The sequence below is a fragment of the Hemitrygon akajei genome, chromosome 6 (assembly GCF_048418815.1).
Source record: "Hemitrygon akajei chromosome 6, sHemAka1.3, whole genome shotgun sequence".
Taxonomy (NCBI): Eukaryota; Metazoa; Chordata; class Chondrichthyes; order Myliobatiformes; family Dasyatidae; genus Hemitrygon; species Hemitrygon akajei.
This window is the reverse complement of record NC_133129.1, coordinates 47,014,184-47,033,304: the sequence shown is the minus strand read 5'-3', so window position 1 is coordinate 47,033,304 and position 19,121 is coordinate 47,014,184. Positions and strand designations below refer to the sequence as shown.

Sequence of the window (19,121 nt, the reverse complement as noted above, 5' to 3'; positions counted from 1 at the left end):
TCTTTGCTGTATTTCATCTCAGACGATATTTGAAAATGGCATCTTGCTGCTGTATTTCTTAACGGTGGAGTCCCACATAGTTCAATAAACACAAGGCTATCCACAGACACTACGCCCTAATGCTGTGACAAATAATAAAAGGAGACAGTTTGATGATCTTATGTTTATCTGTATGTGCTATACTGCCTATCTGATGCTTTCCTGCTTATCCATAATGTGCTCCTTCTGTTTCCAATTCTGTCTTTCTTTGTTGGTTTAATAGGTTGAAAATCCTGGGACTATTTTTGGAAGGAAAAGCAATTACTAGCAGACCTGAATCACTAGCCTAGGACCTGAAACAGTACTTATTACTTTTTTACACATGCTACCTGATCTACTGAGTGTTTACAGCATTTAGCGGTATAGCCTTCTATATATTGGTGAGACCAGATGCAGACTGGGAGACTGTTTCGCTGAACACCTACCTACGCTCTGTCCGCCAGAGGAAACAGGATCTCCCAGTGGCCACACATTTTAATTTCACGTCCCATTCCCATTCCAATATGTCAGCCAATGGCCTCCTCTGCTGTCCATCCCCCTGTCTTTCTTCCAGGGCCTTCCATCCTATGATAGTCCCCCTTCTCCAGCCTTGTATCCCTTTTACCAATCAACTTTCCAGCTCTTACCTTCATCCCTCCCCCTCCTGTCTTCTAACATCTCAGGTCTCCCCCTCCCACTTTCAAATCTCTCACCATCTCTTTTTTCTGTTAGTCCCTTCAAAGGGTCTCAACCCAAAACGTCGACTGTACTTCTTCCTATAGATGCTGCCTGGCTTGCTGCGTTCCACCAGCATTTTGTGTGTGTTGCTTGAATTTCCAGCATCTGCAGATTTCCTCTTGTTTGCGTTTACAGCATTTTCTGTTTTTATTTCAGATTTCCAATATCTGAAGATTTTTATATTTTCATTTACTGTTCATGGTACTGACTGCTCCACTTTGGCATGCTTTGCCTTTTTACCTCCTTATCCTGACCTCCATTTGCCCTGAACCACCTTTTCTATGCACACTATAATTAATATATATACAATATCCTATCTCCAGTGATTGAAGTAAAAGTACTAGAATAATTTAAGGACGAATTTGATGTTGTAATTCTGTTCCATTTACATTCTTCTGAATGAAGCTAAGATAGAAAAGTTCCTCTTTATCTGTGTTTGTATTAGGAAATCTACTCTATTTTGGTCTGCGGGCTAGTATTTTAATGTATTTATGGGATATATTTATTGCTGGCAAGGCCAGCATTTGTTGCCCATTTAGACCATATAGGAGCTGAATTAGGCCATTTGGCCCATCGAGTCTGCTTTGCTGTTTGATAATGCGTGATCCATTTCCCTCTCGGCCCCAATCTCCTGGCTTCTACCCATATCCCTTCATGCCCTGACTAATCAAGAATCTATCAACCTCTGCCTTAAGTATACCCAATGACTTGGCCTCCACAGCCACCTGTGGCAATTAATTCCACAGATTCACCATTCTCTGGCTAAGAAATTCCTCCTCAACTCTGTTCTAAATGGACATCCCTGTATTCTGAGGCTGTGTCCTCTGGTCTTAGACTCCCCCACAATAGGAACCATTCTCTCCATATCCACTCTATCAAGGCCTTTCAACATTCGATAGGTTTCAATGAGATCCCTCCTCATTCTTCTGAATTCCAGTGAGTAAAGGCCCGGAGCCATCAGACACTGCTCATATGATAAGCTTTAAATCCTGAAATCATTTTTGTGCACTGCCTTTGAATCTCTTCAATTTCAGCACATTCTTTCTTGGATAAGGGGCTCAAAGATGTTCAGAATACTCCAATTGAGGCTACACCTCTGCTATATAAAGTCTCAACATTACATCCTTGCTTTTATATTCTAGTCTTCTTGAAGTGAATGCTAACCTTGCATTTGCCTTACTCACCACTGACTCAACTTGCAAATTAACTTTTCAGGAATTCTGCATGAGGTTTCTCAAGTCCTTTTGCACCTCAGATTTTTGAATTTTCTCTCCATTTAGAAAACAGTCTAAACTAGTGGTCACCAACCTTTCTTCTTTTTTTTAAAAAAAACATTTTTTTATTAGTTTTTCAAAACATTTTACAAATTAAAAACCCCAAATCCCAATGAGGAGCATTAATACAGTGCAAAATTAAGCATACAATAACAATATGCTACAAAGGAAGAGAATTTAACAAAAAAGCACCTAAATTAAAGACAAGTAAGCTTAGTGTCCTCCCCAAGCCCCACAACACAAGAAAAAAAACAACAACTCCAGACCGACCACAACACAATATAAAGAGTATAGGTCAGGACAGTCAAACTCCCAGACTGTGAATACCCTTAGCAACAGAGGATAATAATGCCTACTACCAGGAAAAAAAAGGGAGCTGAAAGCAAGGGACCGAAAAGAAGAAAAAAAAAGAAAAAAAAACCCTAGTCAAGAGGAAGGTTATGAAAGTACTCGATAAAAGGTCCCCAGACCTTATGGAACTTTAGATCCGAATTAAGAACTGAATAGTGAATTTTTTCGAGGTCCAAGCAGGCCATAATGTCATTAAGCCATTGCGCATGAGTGGGCGGGGCAACATCTCTCCATCTAAGGAGGATCAAGCGTCTAGCCAGGAGAGAGGCAAAGGATAGTATTCGGCATTTGGTCGGACCCAGACATAAATCTGTCTCGCCCCAAAAACCGAACAGAGCAATTAAGGGGTTTGGTTCTAGGTGCTGATTCAGAATACCCGATAATGTAGTGAAGACATCTTTCCAGAATTTCTCCAAGCTAGGACAGAGCCAGTACATATGGATGAGAGAGGCCACGCCACTCTTGCATTTATCACAGAGCGGACTAATGCCAGGGTAGAATCGAGATAGTTTAGATTTGGACATATGGGCTCTATGAACAATCTTAAACTGTAAAAGGCAATGGTGAGCACAAAGAGAGGTTGAGTTAACCGATTTGAGAACTGAGTCCCAGCTCTCCTCGGATAAGGAGATATTTAAATCCTGCTCCCAGGCCATTTTAATTTTATCCACGGGGCCCGTCGCAAGGCTGCTAGTTTATCTCGGATAATTGATATTAAACCTTTACCTAGTGGATTAATGGAAAGAAATAGGTCCATAGCATTTTTCGCAGGCATTTCAGGAAAGTTAGGAATTAAAGGAGCAATAAAGTGTCGGATTTGGAGATATCTGAAAAAGTTAGCGTTAGGCAGGTTGAACTTAACAGAGAGCTGCTGAAAAGAAGCGAAGCGATTATCAATGAAGAGATCTTCAAAATGTCTAATGCCCTTCCTATACCAAACATGGAATGCTGAATCGTAGGTAGTAGGTAGAAAAAGGTGATTATGTGCGACAGGGCTAGAAACGGAAAACCCCTGGAAACCATAGCATTTCCTGAACTGAGCCCATATACGCAAAGTGTGTCTAACAAGAGGATTAGCTATTGATCTGGGCAGACTGCTAGGGAGTGCAGAGCCAAGAAGTGCAGAGATAGATAATTCTTTAGTGGAGCTCAACTCCATTGCCACCCAATTAGGGCACTCGGGTTGGCCGTGGAAGAAGGACCAGAAGGTAGCACAACGTATATTAGCTGCCCAATAATATAAGCGAAAGTTAGGTAAAGCCATGCCACCCTCTTTTTTAGATTTTTGGAGGTGGATTTTATTAATTCTAGAGCGCTTATTCTGCCACAGATATGACAAAATAATAGAGTCTAAGGAATCAAAAAAAATTTAGGAATAAAAATTGGGATAGATTGAAATAAGTATAAAAATTTGGGGAGAACATACATTTTAACAACATTAATACGACCTACCAAAGACATAGATAGAGGTGACCATTGTACCAGACTCTGTTTTATAGCATATGAAAGATTGACAAAGTTTTCATGAAAGAGATCTTTAAACTTCCTTGTGACTGTAATTCCAAGATAAGTAAACTGATTATGGACTACTTTAAAAGGGAGATCACGAAATATTAGTTCTTGTGCTTCTTTATTAATTGGGAAAAGTTCACTCTTATGTAAATTAAGTTAATAGCCAGAGATCTGGCTAAACTGGTCAAGAAGTGAAAACATTAGAGGTAAGGATGTAGACGGATTTGAGAGAAAGAGTAATAAGTCATCAGCATAGAGAGAAACTTTATGCTCAACACCCCCTCTCCAAATCCCGGTCAATTCAGGACAGTTTCGAAATGCTGTCGCCAGAGGTTCTATAGCCAAATCAAAGAGAAAGGGACTTAAGGGGCATCCCTGACGGGTGCCATGTTTGAGATTAAATACTTGGGATTTCTGAAAATTAGTTAAAACAGAAGCAGTAGGACACAGGTACAGCAATTGGACCCAAGAGATAAAACTTTGGCCAAGATCAAATTTTTCTAAGACTGCAAAAAGGTAGTTCCACTCTATACAATCAAATGCTTTCTCCGCATTGAGGGAAATAACACATTCAGGAGTCCCAGTTGGAGCTGAGTATAAAATATTAAATAGACGCCGAATGTTAAAAAAAGGGAGACGGTTTTTAATAAAGCCTGTTTGGTCATCAGAGATAAGGGAGGGAATAACGGTTTCTAATCTATGAGCCAACACTTTAGCTAAGATCTTTACATCAACATTGAGCAGAGAGATCGGCCTATACGAGGAACACTCTGTTGGGTCTTTGCCCTTTTTTAAAAGAAGAATAATAGATGCCTCATTGAAAGAGGGTGGCAATTTGTCGTAATTAAACGAGTCAGATAATACTGAAAGTAACTGAGGAGAAAGAAGTGAAGAAAATGATTTATAAAATTCTACAGGGAACCCATCAGGTCCAGGAGATTTCCCTGAGGACAGTGCAGAAATTGCAAAAGATATTTCTTCTGATGATATAGGCGCATTGAGTTTGGCTTTGAAATCAGATGAGAGTGAGGGGATATTCAGATTCTGTAAAAATTGATCAACAGAGATATTGTCATTCAGAGATTCAGAGGAATAAAGCCGAGAAAAAAATTTTTTAAATGCGTCATTAATTTCTAAATGATCCAATGTAAAGTCTCCGTTCTCCTTCCGGATCTTTGTAATATGTTGTTTGGCTTTGGAACGCCTCAGCTGATTGGCTAGAAATTTACCAGATTTGTCGCCATGGATATAAAAGCGACTCTTATTTTCAAGAAGTTGGCGTTCGACAAGTTGAGTGGACAGAAGGTTAAATTTAGTTTGGAGTTCAACGCGCTTCTTGTATAATTCAGGGTTCTTAGTTTGGGCATATATTTGATCCAAATCTTTAATCTGGTTAATGAGGTCTGATCGATCTGCACGGGATCTTCTGTTGAGATTTGCTGTGTAAGAGATTATTTGACCCCTCAGATATGCTTTCATGGCATCCCAGACAATCTGGGATGGCACTTCAGGTGATGTATTAGTGTTAAAATAAAAGGTTATCTGATCCTTAATAAATTTTACAAAATCATCATCCGATAATAAAGTTGAGTCAAACCGCCAGTGTTTATTCCTCTGAGGGAGACCAGGAAAGTTCAGAGAGAGGGTAATTGGGGCATGGTCAGGAATCAGTATACTCTGATAGTCACAAGAGTGGGCAAATGGGATAAGTTGGTTATCGAGTAAGAAATAGTCAATTCTAGTGAAGGTATGGTGAACATGTGAGAAAAAAGAGTAATCTCTCTCCGTAGGATGGAGGAAATGCCATATATCAGAGATACCAAAATTAGAGAGAAACGATTGGATAGCAAAGGCAGATTTAGTAGGTGATCTGGTAACAGAGGACGATCGATCCAGTTTAGGATCCAACCAACAGTTGAAGTCACCACCCAGTATAAGAGAGTATGAGTTTAAGTCTGGTAGTGAGGAAAAAAACCATTCAAAAAAGTTAACATCATCAAAGTTGGGGGCATACAGGTTTGCTAGTGCAACTTTAGTGTTATATAGTTTACCAGAAACAATAATAAAATGGCCATTTGTATCAGATATTTTATTATGGAGTTCAAAAGGAATATTTGAGTTAATAAGAATGGAGACTCCCCTAGCTTTAGCGGCAAAGGATGAATGAAAATGCTGACCCGCCCACTTTGACAGAAGCCGGGAGTTATCAAAACAACGAATATGAGTTTCTTGAAGGAAAGCAATGTCAGCTTTGAGTTGTTTGACGTGTGAGAATACCTTCCTCCTTCTAACAGGGTGATTCAATCCCTTTACATTCCAGCTCACGAATTTAAGTGCACTAGCCATTATCAATTACTAATGCATAAAAGGCAGCAGGCATATAAAAAGTCAAGCAGTACACTAGCAGTCTGGGAGCAGAGATGTAAACATAGATTCGTAAAATCAAAACATATACATGTCCTGAGCAATAAAGAGAAACAATAAATACAGTGAGTGATGTTGGAACTGGAAAACCCACCCCACCCATACAACCCAAAACTAGACGGCTACCAAAACAAGTAGCTAGCTCTACCAAAAAAATTAACCCAAATACAACTTCCAGATCTGTGTCATTGACAACAGTTCCGTATAAATACTATAGCAAATAGTAACTAGTTTATGCACTAGAAAACATAACTACAGATTAGAACACCTTCTGCAGAAATATAAAACTTAATACAGAGAAAATCGGAAGAAAACCAAAACTAACCTACCCGCGAAAAATTATAGAAGAATAAAGTAAGAGAAAGGGAAAAAAAAGGTAAAAAAAAAGAGGAAGGGGAAAATTATAAATTCAAGACGAGTATTTATCAACCATTTACAGAGGAGAGAAAAAAATTCAGAGATTAGAAAAAAGGGGTGAAGAAAGGAAAAAAAGATAAAATAAATAAATATGAAAAAAGGGAAAAATAAATCAGCAATTAAACTGTGAACCAACAAACAGGGAGGCCTTCACTAAAGACTTCGAACCTCCAAAACAAGTTAGAGTCAGTTGTAAAACTCTGTAGATAAGGTTATACAAGGGTAAAAATAGATTACACACACACCAAATCCCGGGAGAGATTGTCAACAGCCCTTAAGAGTTTCAATGAATAATGTCTGAGTGATTCAAGTGAAGTCTGAGTCCAGAAAAAGTAGTTTTACTACGAGGAGTACTTATCCACCATTTTAGGAGGTCCGATCAGATTCCGAAGATGACTGGATAGCCGGAAGACTTGCCACAAATGCTTCAGCTTTCTTCACCGACCTGAGCCACTTGTATTTTCCAGTATTAAGCTTGATTCGTAGATCAGCAGGATTGCGAAGAGAGGGTTTAAAACCATGATCAAAGAGTACTTTCATTACGCCTTTAAACTCAGCGCGCATCTTTAAGGTCTGGGGTGCAAAATCTTCCACAAAGCGAATGGTTGTATCCTGGAAAGGAAGAGACCCCCTGCGACGTGCCTCCACAATCAGACTGTGTTTTACCTGGTATTGATGGAAACACAAGATTACTGGTCGCGGACGGGAGCCCAGAATTCCGGGGGGAACGTAAACTCTGTGTGCCCGTTCGAGCCTGGGCGGCTTCGGAAGCAAATCTTTCCCAAATATCTCACAGAGAAACTCGGCGAAAAACTTCACGGTTGATCCCTGTTCGGTCGCCTCTGGCAATCCAAGAATTCTAAGATTGCAGTGTCTGCTGCGATTTTCGAGATCCACCATTTTGGAAAGGAGTTTGATAGATTTTTCCTCTAAGCTGGAACAGAGAGTCTCCAAGTATCGAACACGACTTTCTAAATCTTCAGACGTTGAATCGATGCGAGATAAGTGTTCAGCATGCTTGTCCACTTTAACGTTGATCCGATCCAGTTTGTCTTCCAACTGTTTGAAAGCGGTTCTAAATTCCTTTAAAATTTCGTCTCGGAGCTTTCCGAGCGCAACCAAGGTCTCGTCCCAGGGCGCCATAGCTTCTTTTCTCCAGGGTTTAGAACTCTTGCTAGACATTGTAAGTTAGATATGTTCACAGGCAAGTAAGAGATACCAAAAAAATTCCTAACTAAGGTTTAAAAAATGGAGACATTTAGTGCAAAGATAGCGACATTAACGGAACAAAAGTTCGGAGCAGCTAAACAATCGCCATCTTACCGGAAGTTGGTCACCAACCTTTTTAAGCCCAAGATCCCCTACTTCGGCCTGAGTGAAAGGCAAGATTGACCCCAAATTGATTAGTTGCACGCTTGCACACCGGGGCAGAAGTAAAACCCCGCAACCCGGAAGTAGAAATAATGTATGTACACCAGGAGTCCCCACCCCTTTTTGCATCGCGGACCGGTTTAATATTGACAATATTCTTACGGGTTGGGGGGGTGGATTTTAAACACGACCGGAGTACAGCGATACTCGAAGCAGGTTCCTTATGTCCACAGGCAACACGAGTGAATCTGCAGATGTTGGAAATAAATAAAAAACAAAAAACAAAATGCTGGCAGAACTCAGCAGGCCAGACAGCATCTTTAGGAGGAGGTAGTGATGACGTTTCAGGCCGAAACTTCATCAGGAGTGAAGTAACATGGGATGGTCAAGGGGGGATAAGAAGTGGGGGGAGGGATAAAGTAGAGAGCTAGGAAGTGATAGGTTGGAGGGAAATGGGCTGGGGGAAGGTGGAGAATTATGGGAAGTAAAAGAGGAAGAAAGGTAGGGCTGGGGGTAGATTATAGTGAGGGGGGGGAAAAGAGAGAGAAAGAGAGCCAGACTGAAATAATAGATAGGGATGGGGGTAAGGGTGGGGGGGGGGGCAGGGGTATCAACGGAGGTCTGTGAATTGGATGTTCATGCCGGCAGGTAGGAGGCTACCTAGGCGGGAGATAAGGTATTATCTTATGTCCTTATGTCCAGTCTATTCTGCAACTTAGTTTTCGTGGCTCTCAGTTTTTGTCCCACTTGCTCACGTTTTTTTCCGCTGGAAAAACTCAGTGAGTTTGTCAAGTGCAGGGTGCTTGGACTTATGGTACCGAAACAGGTACCATTGAGGGCTTCATTGCCTCATTAGACAGCCTCTGGGCCCAAACTCCAGCTTCCTGCCCGCCAGATGCCTTGGCCAGGTGCAGCTGGTCGTGGGTGGGGTGAGAGAACAAGGTCAGGGCCGGAGGTCCCCGTGCCGGGGCCGCGGCGGTCACAGTCCAGAGAGAGCAACCAACCAAGCGAGGAGTGCGACAGGGTGCCCGCCCAACCCCCTTGTTGGATCTTTCGGCCGACAAAAGTTTGTCTCAAGGGATGACTTTCAGTGGATCACAGCAAAGTAGCTGCTCTGCTAGTTACGAAACCCTGAGCCCGAATTAGGTCGTCTGTGAATATTTTAGCACCAAGTTCCCCACGAACATTCGGTTTGCTAAACAGGTTTAGAGGCGGCACCCATCTGTCTGCGCTCCAGGCCTGTAGCAATGGCACTTCCCGCCAGCTGTGCAAGGTGGCCGGTTACCTGACACCAGCCAGTGATCCCCGGTGCGAGGGTATCACTGCGTTTAGGCGACTGATGACCTCGTGTGGGTAATAACCTCGCGTGCGTTCAAGTTCAACAGTCGGCGTGACAGGGAATGAGGAAAGGTGCAGCTGACTCATATCGTTTCCGTGCAGCCCGGTGGTTGGGGACCACTGAAGTACACTGTGTAGTCAAGTGCATGGCGGGGGGAGCTACACACATGCGCACTGGGCAGAAAGAATGGAACTAAAACCCCGCATCCTGGAAACAATCTCTCAACAGTATTTGTGTATTTATTTTTACTTTTTTTTTGGGATCTACTGGGAAAGTCTCAAAGAATGACCAGTCGATCACAATCGACGGGTTGGCGATCACTAGTCTAAACTTTTATTTATTTTTCTGTGACCATACACTTCCTGACATTGTATTCCATCTGCCACTTTGCCCATTCTCCTAATCTGTCTAAGTCCTTCAGTAGCCTCTCTGCTTATTGAACACCCACTACCCCTTCACCTATCTTTGTATCATCTGCAAACTTGGCCACAAAGCTATTCATTTCATTATCCAAATTATTGACATAGAAAGTAAAAAGAAACCGTCCCAACACAGACCCCTGTGGAACACCACTAGTCACCAACAGCCAACCAGAAAAGGCTCCCTTTATTCCCACCTCTTTGCTTCCTGCCATTCAGCCAATGCTCTATCTGTGCTATTATCTTTCCTGAAATACCATGGGCTCTTAATTTGTTAAATAGCCTCGTGTAGCACCTTGTCAAAGACCTTCTGAAAATCTAAGTGTGCATCATCTACCGATTCTCATTTGTCTATCCTACTTGTCATTTTTTTCCCCCAAAGGATTCCAACAGATTTGTCAGGCAAGATTTTTCCCTTAAGGAAACCATGCTGCCTGCAGCCTATTTTATCATGTGCCAACAAATACCTGAAATCATTAATTTCTAATTTCACTTAGTTCCTTGTGTACATTTCAGTCAACAGATAACTCATATAAACTTGAAAGGTCGCAGAAAGGTCAGACTGGATGAGGAGAGCAGGTTTCCTTTTCTAATATCATAAAGAAGATTTTTCTATATGATTATCCAGTAGTATCATGGTCACCGTCACTAAATTTGAGAATGTATTTGCTGAATGGTATTTCTATACCTGATACTTGGGGTTCACTAACAATTTCATAAATTTCTTGTGACGTTACATCTTCCTTGCAATGTTGTGATCAAATTTGCACTTCCCATCTCAGATATAACTTAAGCTATCATGGAGATATTACAACAGAAAAGGAGGCTACTTGATTCACTATTTCCATCCTGGCTTTCTGTTGAGCAACTCAGTCAGTCCCATTGTGTTCAAAGATTTCAAAGGTACATTTAATGTCAGAGAAATGTATACAATATACATCCTGAAATGCTTTTTCTTCGCAAACATCCACGAAAACAGAGGAGTGCCCCAAAGAACGGACAACAGTTAAATGTTACAACTCCAAAGCCCTCCCACTCCCCTCCCTCCCGCGCATACGCGGCAGCAAGCAATAATCCCGCCTCCCCCCACTGGCAAAAAAAAAGAATCAGCGCCCTCCACCGAGCACTCAAGAATGAGCAAAGCAACAGCAAAGACACAGACTTGCAGTTACCCCAAAGACTTTGCGTTTTACCCAGTATTCAACATACCACAGTCGCGTGCGCGCTCTCTCTCTCTCTCTCTCTCTCTCTATCTCTCTCTCCATTTTCACAGTGAGCGGGGAGACATAACAAACAATTCGCTAGTTTACAATGTTAAAAGTCTGTTACATTGCTTTTTTTGAGCTCTGTGCCCAAATATCTGGGCACACAGCCGTAGATATTCTGACACCCCCGACGATACATGGATATCCTGCCGTGACACTGACCTTCGATCCGCCCGTCTCCAGAGCCCTGAGATCCTAGGCCTCCAAAGCCAAGCCGGACTCTTAGGTGTGCCGAACAATGGCTAGTTATGAAACCCCGAGAGCAGGTCCCATTCCTGCAAAGAGCTGTAGTCAGCGTGTATCTCCAGGTCAGAGTCTTCAAAAGAACCTTGAAAAGGAAAAATAAAGATACTAAAGATGGAAATAGAGCTGTTTCTGAAGATGCAAGCAAAGGAGTTGCCATTTAGTGCCATCATCACTCTGCTCTGCCTCCTGGTTTAAAAACAAACTACTGTATGCATTGAGGGGCCTCTTGAATTTCCTTTTGAAATAACTGAACCTCTCTGCTTCTGCCTCCATTACAGGCATTGAGATCTAGGTCATTGACACTCACTGTGTAAAGTAAAAATGTTGTTTCTTGCATTACCTTTTAGCACTATTTATACTTAATTAGGCAGGATAATATATTCACCTTTGAGACTCTGACAGTTTGGTATCCCCAGCAACTTTTGAAAGCATTTCTTCATATTCCAACATCACTGTCAGTCACTTTCTGCGTGGAAGCACTATTTAGTTTCACAAACATCTCTGTGTCACTCAGACAACCCGAACCCGAACCCGAACCCTGGAATATAGTTATTTCATTATAGTTGGTCTCTACATCACTTTCTCAGATTGACTTAATACTCCTCGACTCCTCTGTAGACATACTGGGTAGATTAATTGGTCACTGTAATTTGTTATGATTATTCGGGATTGTGGGGTTGCTGGGGCAGTATGGTTTGAAAGATCAGAAGGGCCTACTTCAAGCTGTATTGCTAAATAAATGAATAAATAAAATTTATTTATAATAATAAATAATAAATATGGTGGGTTCATTATCCCACCATATCCATGTCCACCTTCTTGCCCATCTGTACTAGTCCCATTTACTTGCTCTAGGTTCGTGTCCTTTTATGCTTTGCCTGTTTAAGTTCCTGTATAAATGTTCCTTTAATTAAGCATTTGTATCTGACTCCACCACCTCCTCTGGTAATGATTTTAAGATATCAACACTCTGTATTTAAAAAAATATCCCCTCAGATCCCCTCTGTAGTTTTGGAGGTGACTAATAAGGCCATTGTGAATTCCACAATATGAAGAATACATCATTGTATAATTTTTTTTATTATGTTTTCTGTCTCCCTTATCATTCAAAAAGCCCTAGCTTTTGAATCCTTATCATTCCCTCTTATAGCAATATACCCAGCCTTTACCTGAGCCATCCATGATAATAAAGGCAAACATTCCATTTGTTCTCATTTGATTGTGCTGTCAGCAATTTACTTTCTATTTCTCTTGCAATATGTATCTGGATCCTTACCAGTTTCTAACCATAAAAAAAGTTCTACTTTTCTTTTTTTTCCTTAAGTGCAAACTTCAAATTTTCCCACCTATATTTCAAAACACTACATCAATGGAAGAATACTGTTCACCGCAAGCTAACTCCTTGCTGGCTTGTGTGTCATACCTATGTTTCTTAAGAAATCTTGCTATGAGTGCATAATATAGTAGGGCCTTGCTTTTATCCCCTGCCCCATTGCCTATAAACATTCCCAAATGTCTAAAATCACTTCTCTCACTTAACCCATCTTTACATGCATCGGATCAGTGGTACCAATGAAGCATATGATTCCTCAGGTGACTTGATACCACAGTTTTTTCCAGCTTAACATTTGGCAGACCAAGGCACAAGCAATACACTTTTGTTATAAGCAATAAGATTCACTTGTTCACTTCTTCCTAACTTCTATAGTACTTCTGGGTGTGTTAACTTATAAATCAAAACACTTTTGTTTTAAATGTTAATAAGTTTTCAACAATGTACATGTATATTTTACATTGTTATGTAATCTTTGAAGTAAAAAGAAAGACTGAAAATTCAGTCATGGAAATGGTCAAGAAATTATTTAAGGTTCTTTTATATTTGAATAAAATTTTTACGCTCAGATTTTTAATCCCCAAACAGTGTCACAATAGAAGATATGTATTCAAAGTCGATGACCAAATTAGCCAAAACAACAAGTAATTACAGTCAGCTGGGGTAAGTCTCTCAGAAGTCTAGTACAAATAAAATGATGTAGAGTTAGATATTCTGAATTGACTTGTTTGATACCATTTCCAGTCTGGCTACTTCCACTATGTTTTTTCACTTTATAACATGTTTTCCTTCAGAACATTTGCACCAGTATGGGATGTTTTAAAATTGTCCACTGAGAAATTAGCCGGTAGCCATTTAGATCTTGTTCGAAAACTACAAGAATTAATTAAAGAAGTACAGAAATACGGAGATGAACAGACTAAGGCACATAAAAAGGTAAGAAAATATTTGGTAAGTTAGTTATCCAGCATCACAAAATGTTTTGGATACAAATATAAAAATAATACTTTCATTAATATATAATGCCTTCATCAGTGCTGTTATGTATTTAACAGATTCGGTGTTCTATTTCTAATTCAGTACAGTACTTTTGTACGACATGGGGTCCTTTTAGGAACTACTACTCTAACTTGTGAAAGGTTTTTTTTCTACGTAGATGTTATTAATTATGTTATTCTTTGTTAACAATTTAGCGACACTTTTTAAAAAAAAATATTTTTTTCCTTGTTCTTACCCATTGGCTTTCTTGGTAGGGGCTAGATTTATTTTTATATATATATAAAATTCCTAATGTATACTGTTTATAAATTTGCAGTATTAGTAATCATTACTGGAGTACTATATACACGTATGTTACTCAGTCCTATACAGTTCAATTTTTCTATTGTCTGTATTCTGTTAGTAATTTTTTAAATGTATATTCTGTATTTGTTATATATTCTTGTATACATTAATAAAAATATTGAAAGAGAAAATAGTTGAAATTCATGGGTTCATAAATGGTGAGTACCGGGTGATAATTTTTTAAAAAGCAGAAATGGCTGGCTACATTGGAAAGATAGATGAGTTTGATTGCATAACAGATAACTGGCTCATGTATACTGAGCAAACTGAGTAATGTTTTGAAGCAAATGAAATAGCCAGTGAGAAACAAGTGCCAGTTTTACTGAGCGTAACCAGTGGGAAAGGATAGAGTTTGATTACAAGTTTGACTGCTCCAACCAAATCAGTGGAAGTGAGGTTTGCTGTTATCATGAAAGTAATGCAGGAACATTTAGAACCAAAACCATTGTTGATTGCAGAGCACTTTAGGTTTCATATCAAAATCAAAAGGAAGGGAAGTTCATTTCAGCTTATGTAGCTGAGTTTTGTGAATTTAGTGATGGGGTTAATGATGCACATTTAGTTTGTGGATTCTTACAAGAAAGCATTCAAAAAATGGCTCCTAACAGAAACACAGCTTGTACATAAAAGAATAGTTGAAATCATTGTATTTATGGAAACAGCAGACAGGGACACAATTGAACTTCAGTCAGGAATGAAAGTGAGCATGACCAAAATTGCAATGTTGAAACAGAAACCTGCCTGGTCAGACAAATTGTGATACTGTTGTAGCAGAGGCTCACATACACTAGACCAATGTAGGTTTAAAGGTAAAGTTAGACTGGACACATACAAAGGGCGTGTCAGGCAGACTAAAATAAATGACTGCACAGGGAAAAGAAAAAGATAAGAGTCAAGTACTGAACTGAAGTTTGCAGATATCCAACTAAGAACTTATACAGCAGAAAAGATCATTCCTGTGGGAATGACATTTGTAACAGTGAAATAGAACAGCCAACAAGCCACGTTGGGCTTGTGTGTGGTGAAAACATGAGGGCCAGCATTGTGGGGTTATGATTGGCTGACATAACTACAACTTGATTGGAGATCCATCCAACATTTGCAGGCCACATTCCCTGCAGTTGAGTCAACTGAAAGTAAATTAAGAAAGGTACTGGATGATGCCACAGCAGTGTTCAAGGATAGCATTGGAAAGCTAAAACATATTGAATTGAATTGACATTATTTCTTACATCTTTCACATACATGAGTAAAAATCTTTACATTACGTCTCTGTCTAAATGTGCAATGTGCAATCATAGCAATTTATAATAAATAGAACAGTCAACAGTCAGTTCAGCATGAGCTAATCAATCTGATGGCCTGGTGGAAGAAGCTGTCCCAGAGCCTGTTTCTGGCTTTTATGCTGCAGTACCGTTTCCTGGATGCTAGCAGCTGCAATAGATTGTGGTTGGGGTGATTCAGGGCTCCAATGATCCTATGGACCCTTTTTTTTAACACCTGTCTTTGTAAATGTCCTGAATCATGGGAACTTCACAACTACCGATGCACTGGGCTGTCCGCACCACTCTCTGTAGAATCCTGCGTTTAAGGGAGATAGAGTTCCCATACCAGGCAGTGATGCAGCCAGTCAGGATGCTTTCATTTGTGCCCCTGTAGAAAGTTCTTAGGATTTGGGGGCCCATATCTCACTTCCTCAACCGTCTGAGATGAAACAGGGGTTGTTTTGTGCCATTTTTACCACACAACTGGTGTTACAGACCATGTGAGGTCCTTGGTGATGTGGATGCTGAGGAACTTAAAGCTGTTAATGCTCTCAACCCCAGATCTGTTGATGTCAGTAGGGGTTAGCCAATCTCCATTCCACCTGTAATTCACAACCAGCTCTTTGTTTTTGCGACATTGAGGGAGAGGTTGTTTTCTTGACACCACTGTGTCAGAGAGATGATTTCTTTCCTGTATGCCACCTTGTTATTGTTTGAGATTAAGCCAATCAATGCAATGTCATCATCAAATTTAATTAGCAGATTAGAGCTGTGAGTGGCGACACAGTCATGGGTATACAGTGAGTAAAGGAGGAGACTTAGTACACAGCCCTGAGGGGCTCCTGTGTTGAGAATCAGAGAGCTGGAGGTGAGGGAGCCCACTCTTACCACCTGCTGGCGATCTGACAGGAAGTCCAGGATCCAGCTGCACAAGGCAGGGTTAAGGCCCAACGTCTCTGAGCTTCCCGTCAAGCCTGGATGGAATCATGGTGTTGAATGCTGGACTGTAGTCCAAGATCAGCATTCTCACACAAGTATCCTTCTTATTCAGATGTGTAAGGACGGTATGTAGACAGTGGCTTTTACATGGTCTATCGATTGGTTGTGTCGGTTGGCTAATTGTAGGGGGTCCAGTTTGGGTGGTAGCATGCTGCAGATATAGTCCTTGAATAACCTCTCAAAGCATTTGCTTAATATTGAGGTGAGTGTGACAGGAAGCCAGTCGTTCAGGAATGTTACCTTGGTCTTTTCTGGTACAGGGACAATGGTGGATAATTTGAAGCAGAAGGGCATTTGACACCAGGAGAGGGAGAGATTAAAAATGGCTGTAAACACACCTGCCAGTTGTGCGTATCAAGGGTAAAATAGTGTTAAATGAATTGCTACACCCAAATTTTACAAAGCTTGTCCGGTTCCTTATACCATCTGTGATAAAGTAGCTAGTGAGTTAGATCATATGCAGGCTGAAGGAATTCTTTCCAAGATTGAGTGTAGCTCATGGGCATTACCAGTGGTTCCAGTAGCCAAGAAGAATGGGTCTGTCTGGATCTATAGTGATTTCAAGATCACCATCAGCCCAGTACTAAAGTAGGTCAAAACTCTCTGACCAGGATAGAGGATCTCTTTGCAAACTTTTCTGGAGGAAAAAACTTCAGCAAAGTGAACTTAGCTGAGGCCTACCTACAGGTGGAGATGGAAGGCGAGTCCAATGTTTTTCTTATCATAAACACAATACTTTACTGCTATAATAGGCTTATTTTTGGAGTCCATCTGAACCCGCACTGTGGTGGAAGCTATGGACCAGGTGCTGTAAGGCTGCACAGGCACTCACTCTTGTCTAGATGACATAATTGGTATCAGTGAGGATGACAAGGAACATCTCCAAAATCTCAAGACAATATTAAAAAGATTGGAAGATTATGGGCTTAGAACACGACGTAACAAGTGTGAATTTTTTAAACCAAGCATCACGTACTGTGGTCACATTATGGATGCACAAGTATTACACAAGTGTGCTGACAAAATTCAAGCAGTGGTGGATGCTCTAAGGCCAAGCATCTCTCTTGCCCTGTTCAAATCAGGCTGGTTTCATTTAGTAATTGGATTATAATTGTCAAATTACTGAGAATGCAGAATATGATGTTACAATTATGGAGAATGTGCAGGTAGGTCCAAAGGCCATGTAATTTGTGAGGTCAGGAGTTCACTTTTATCACATAAGAGGTTAGTTCTAGCTTCCTATCTGTTCTTGAGCCGAGTGGAGAGAGTTTTCTAGCTTTTGTATCTCCTGCCTGATGGAAGAGGGGAAAAGAGAGGATGGGATCGGGGCAGGAAGAGTCTTTGATAAGGTTGGCTGCTTTCTTAAGACAGTGAGAAGTGTAGATCTATTGTGGTCACTTGCGGAGAATTTGTCATTACTAAGCTGAGATGCATCCAGATAGAATGCCTACTATGGTGCATCTATAAAAATTAGTGAATGTCAATAGGAACATGTTGAATTTTTACCTCAGATCCTACAGGATCATCCTTGATCCTAGGAAGTTGAAATAGAACAGCAGATTTCCTTTCCTTGAGGATTGCCATGACATGTTTAAATATTTGTTAACCTGTTAGTTGAGAACTCAATATAACCTGAGAGTAATTACAAGCCAGCTTGTTTCCGTCATCTGAGATTGGAAATGTTTAGTTTCTAATTAAAGGTGAAGTGTAACTAGATATTACTGAAATAGTCACCATTGATTTCAAAGGAGATAATTTTGCACAAAAAACTATATCAAATTATTTTAAAATATGATGTGAAACAAATACAATGTGATGTGAAATGTGTGATAATATATTTTCTTGAATTGGAAAACAGTACAGCAAAGGAGAATATTCATGTAACTTCATTCTTTTAAGGAGGTGTCTAATTAGTCCAATTTCCCTGCTCTTTTTACATAGTTTGATAAATTTCTTCTTTTGTTTACAAGAATAACAGATGGCTTTGAAATATTTAATATTTTATGGTTCTGTGGGGTCTGAGGTAAAAATTCAACATGTCGCTATTGGCATTTGCCGATTTGTATAGATGCACCATAGTAAGCATCTATCCAGTTGCATCACAGTTTGGTAATGGCAATTGTTCTGCCCATGACCACAATAAATATTTGAAATATTTAATTTTCAATAAATTGATTAATTAAAATTGATCAATTAAATAAGACTAGAAATAAAACTTGAAATAATCACTTTCCAGACTGACCAAAAACTTGTATATGCTGTGAAATTCTCATGTGCATGATATTACTGAAAAGATACAGTAATCATTAAATTTAGGTATGTAGACTAAGGAGACTATCAACAAGGGGAACAGTCTACATTTGGGAAGAAATTACATGTCAAGAGTTAAAAAAGTGGGTGTAATCATAAATTTAGTTATTAATAGCTCTACAGTCACCTGAAAGACAAGTTTGTAGAGCTGTTCCGGTTTTAACAAATCAGATTATGAGTTGAGTGAGAATGGCATATCTAGCAGCTTTCTTATAACCATGACTTTCAGGTTTTTCAGCATTGTCAAAGCTATCCAAGGGGTCTGTCTCACTATATGTCAGGAACAAGGAGAATTTATTAAGTATAGACATAGTTAACTTCCATTAGAAATATAGTTGGGAACAGATAGCATCATTGCTGAAGTTTTAAAACTCTTCATAAGGGAACTCAATGTACGAATTCACAGCTTTATCCCCTATATCAGGGAAATGGAGTATGTGCCATTTGCCCTCAAATACCACAAATGTGGCCATCTTCAAGAAGGGAGACTAATTGT

At 40.0% G+C, this 19,121-nt stretch overlaps 1 protein-coding gene across 4 annotated transcripts in view; it reads left to right on the top strand.

Annotated features, from left to right (window-relative positions):
- fcho2 (FCH and mu domain containing endocytic adaptor 2) overlaps positions 1–19,121 on the top strand; it is a 204,209-nt gene that overhangs the window by 53,144 nt on the left and 131,944 nt on the right. For all 4 annotated transcript variants that reach the window (XM_073048321.1, XM_073048322.1, XM_073048323.1 and 1 more), the window contains exons 3-4: positions 13,296–13,370; positions 13,502–13,643. In XM_073048321.1, coding sequence (XP_072904422.1) covers positions 13,296–13,370; positions 13,502–13,643 — 217 coding nt within the window. The remainder of the gene's footprint in view (positions 1–13,295; positions 13,371–13,501; positions 13,644–19,121) is intronic.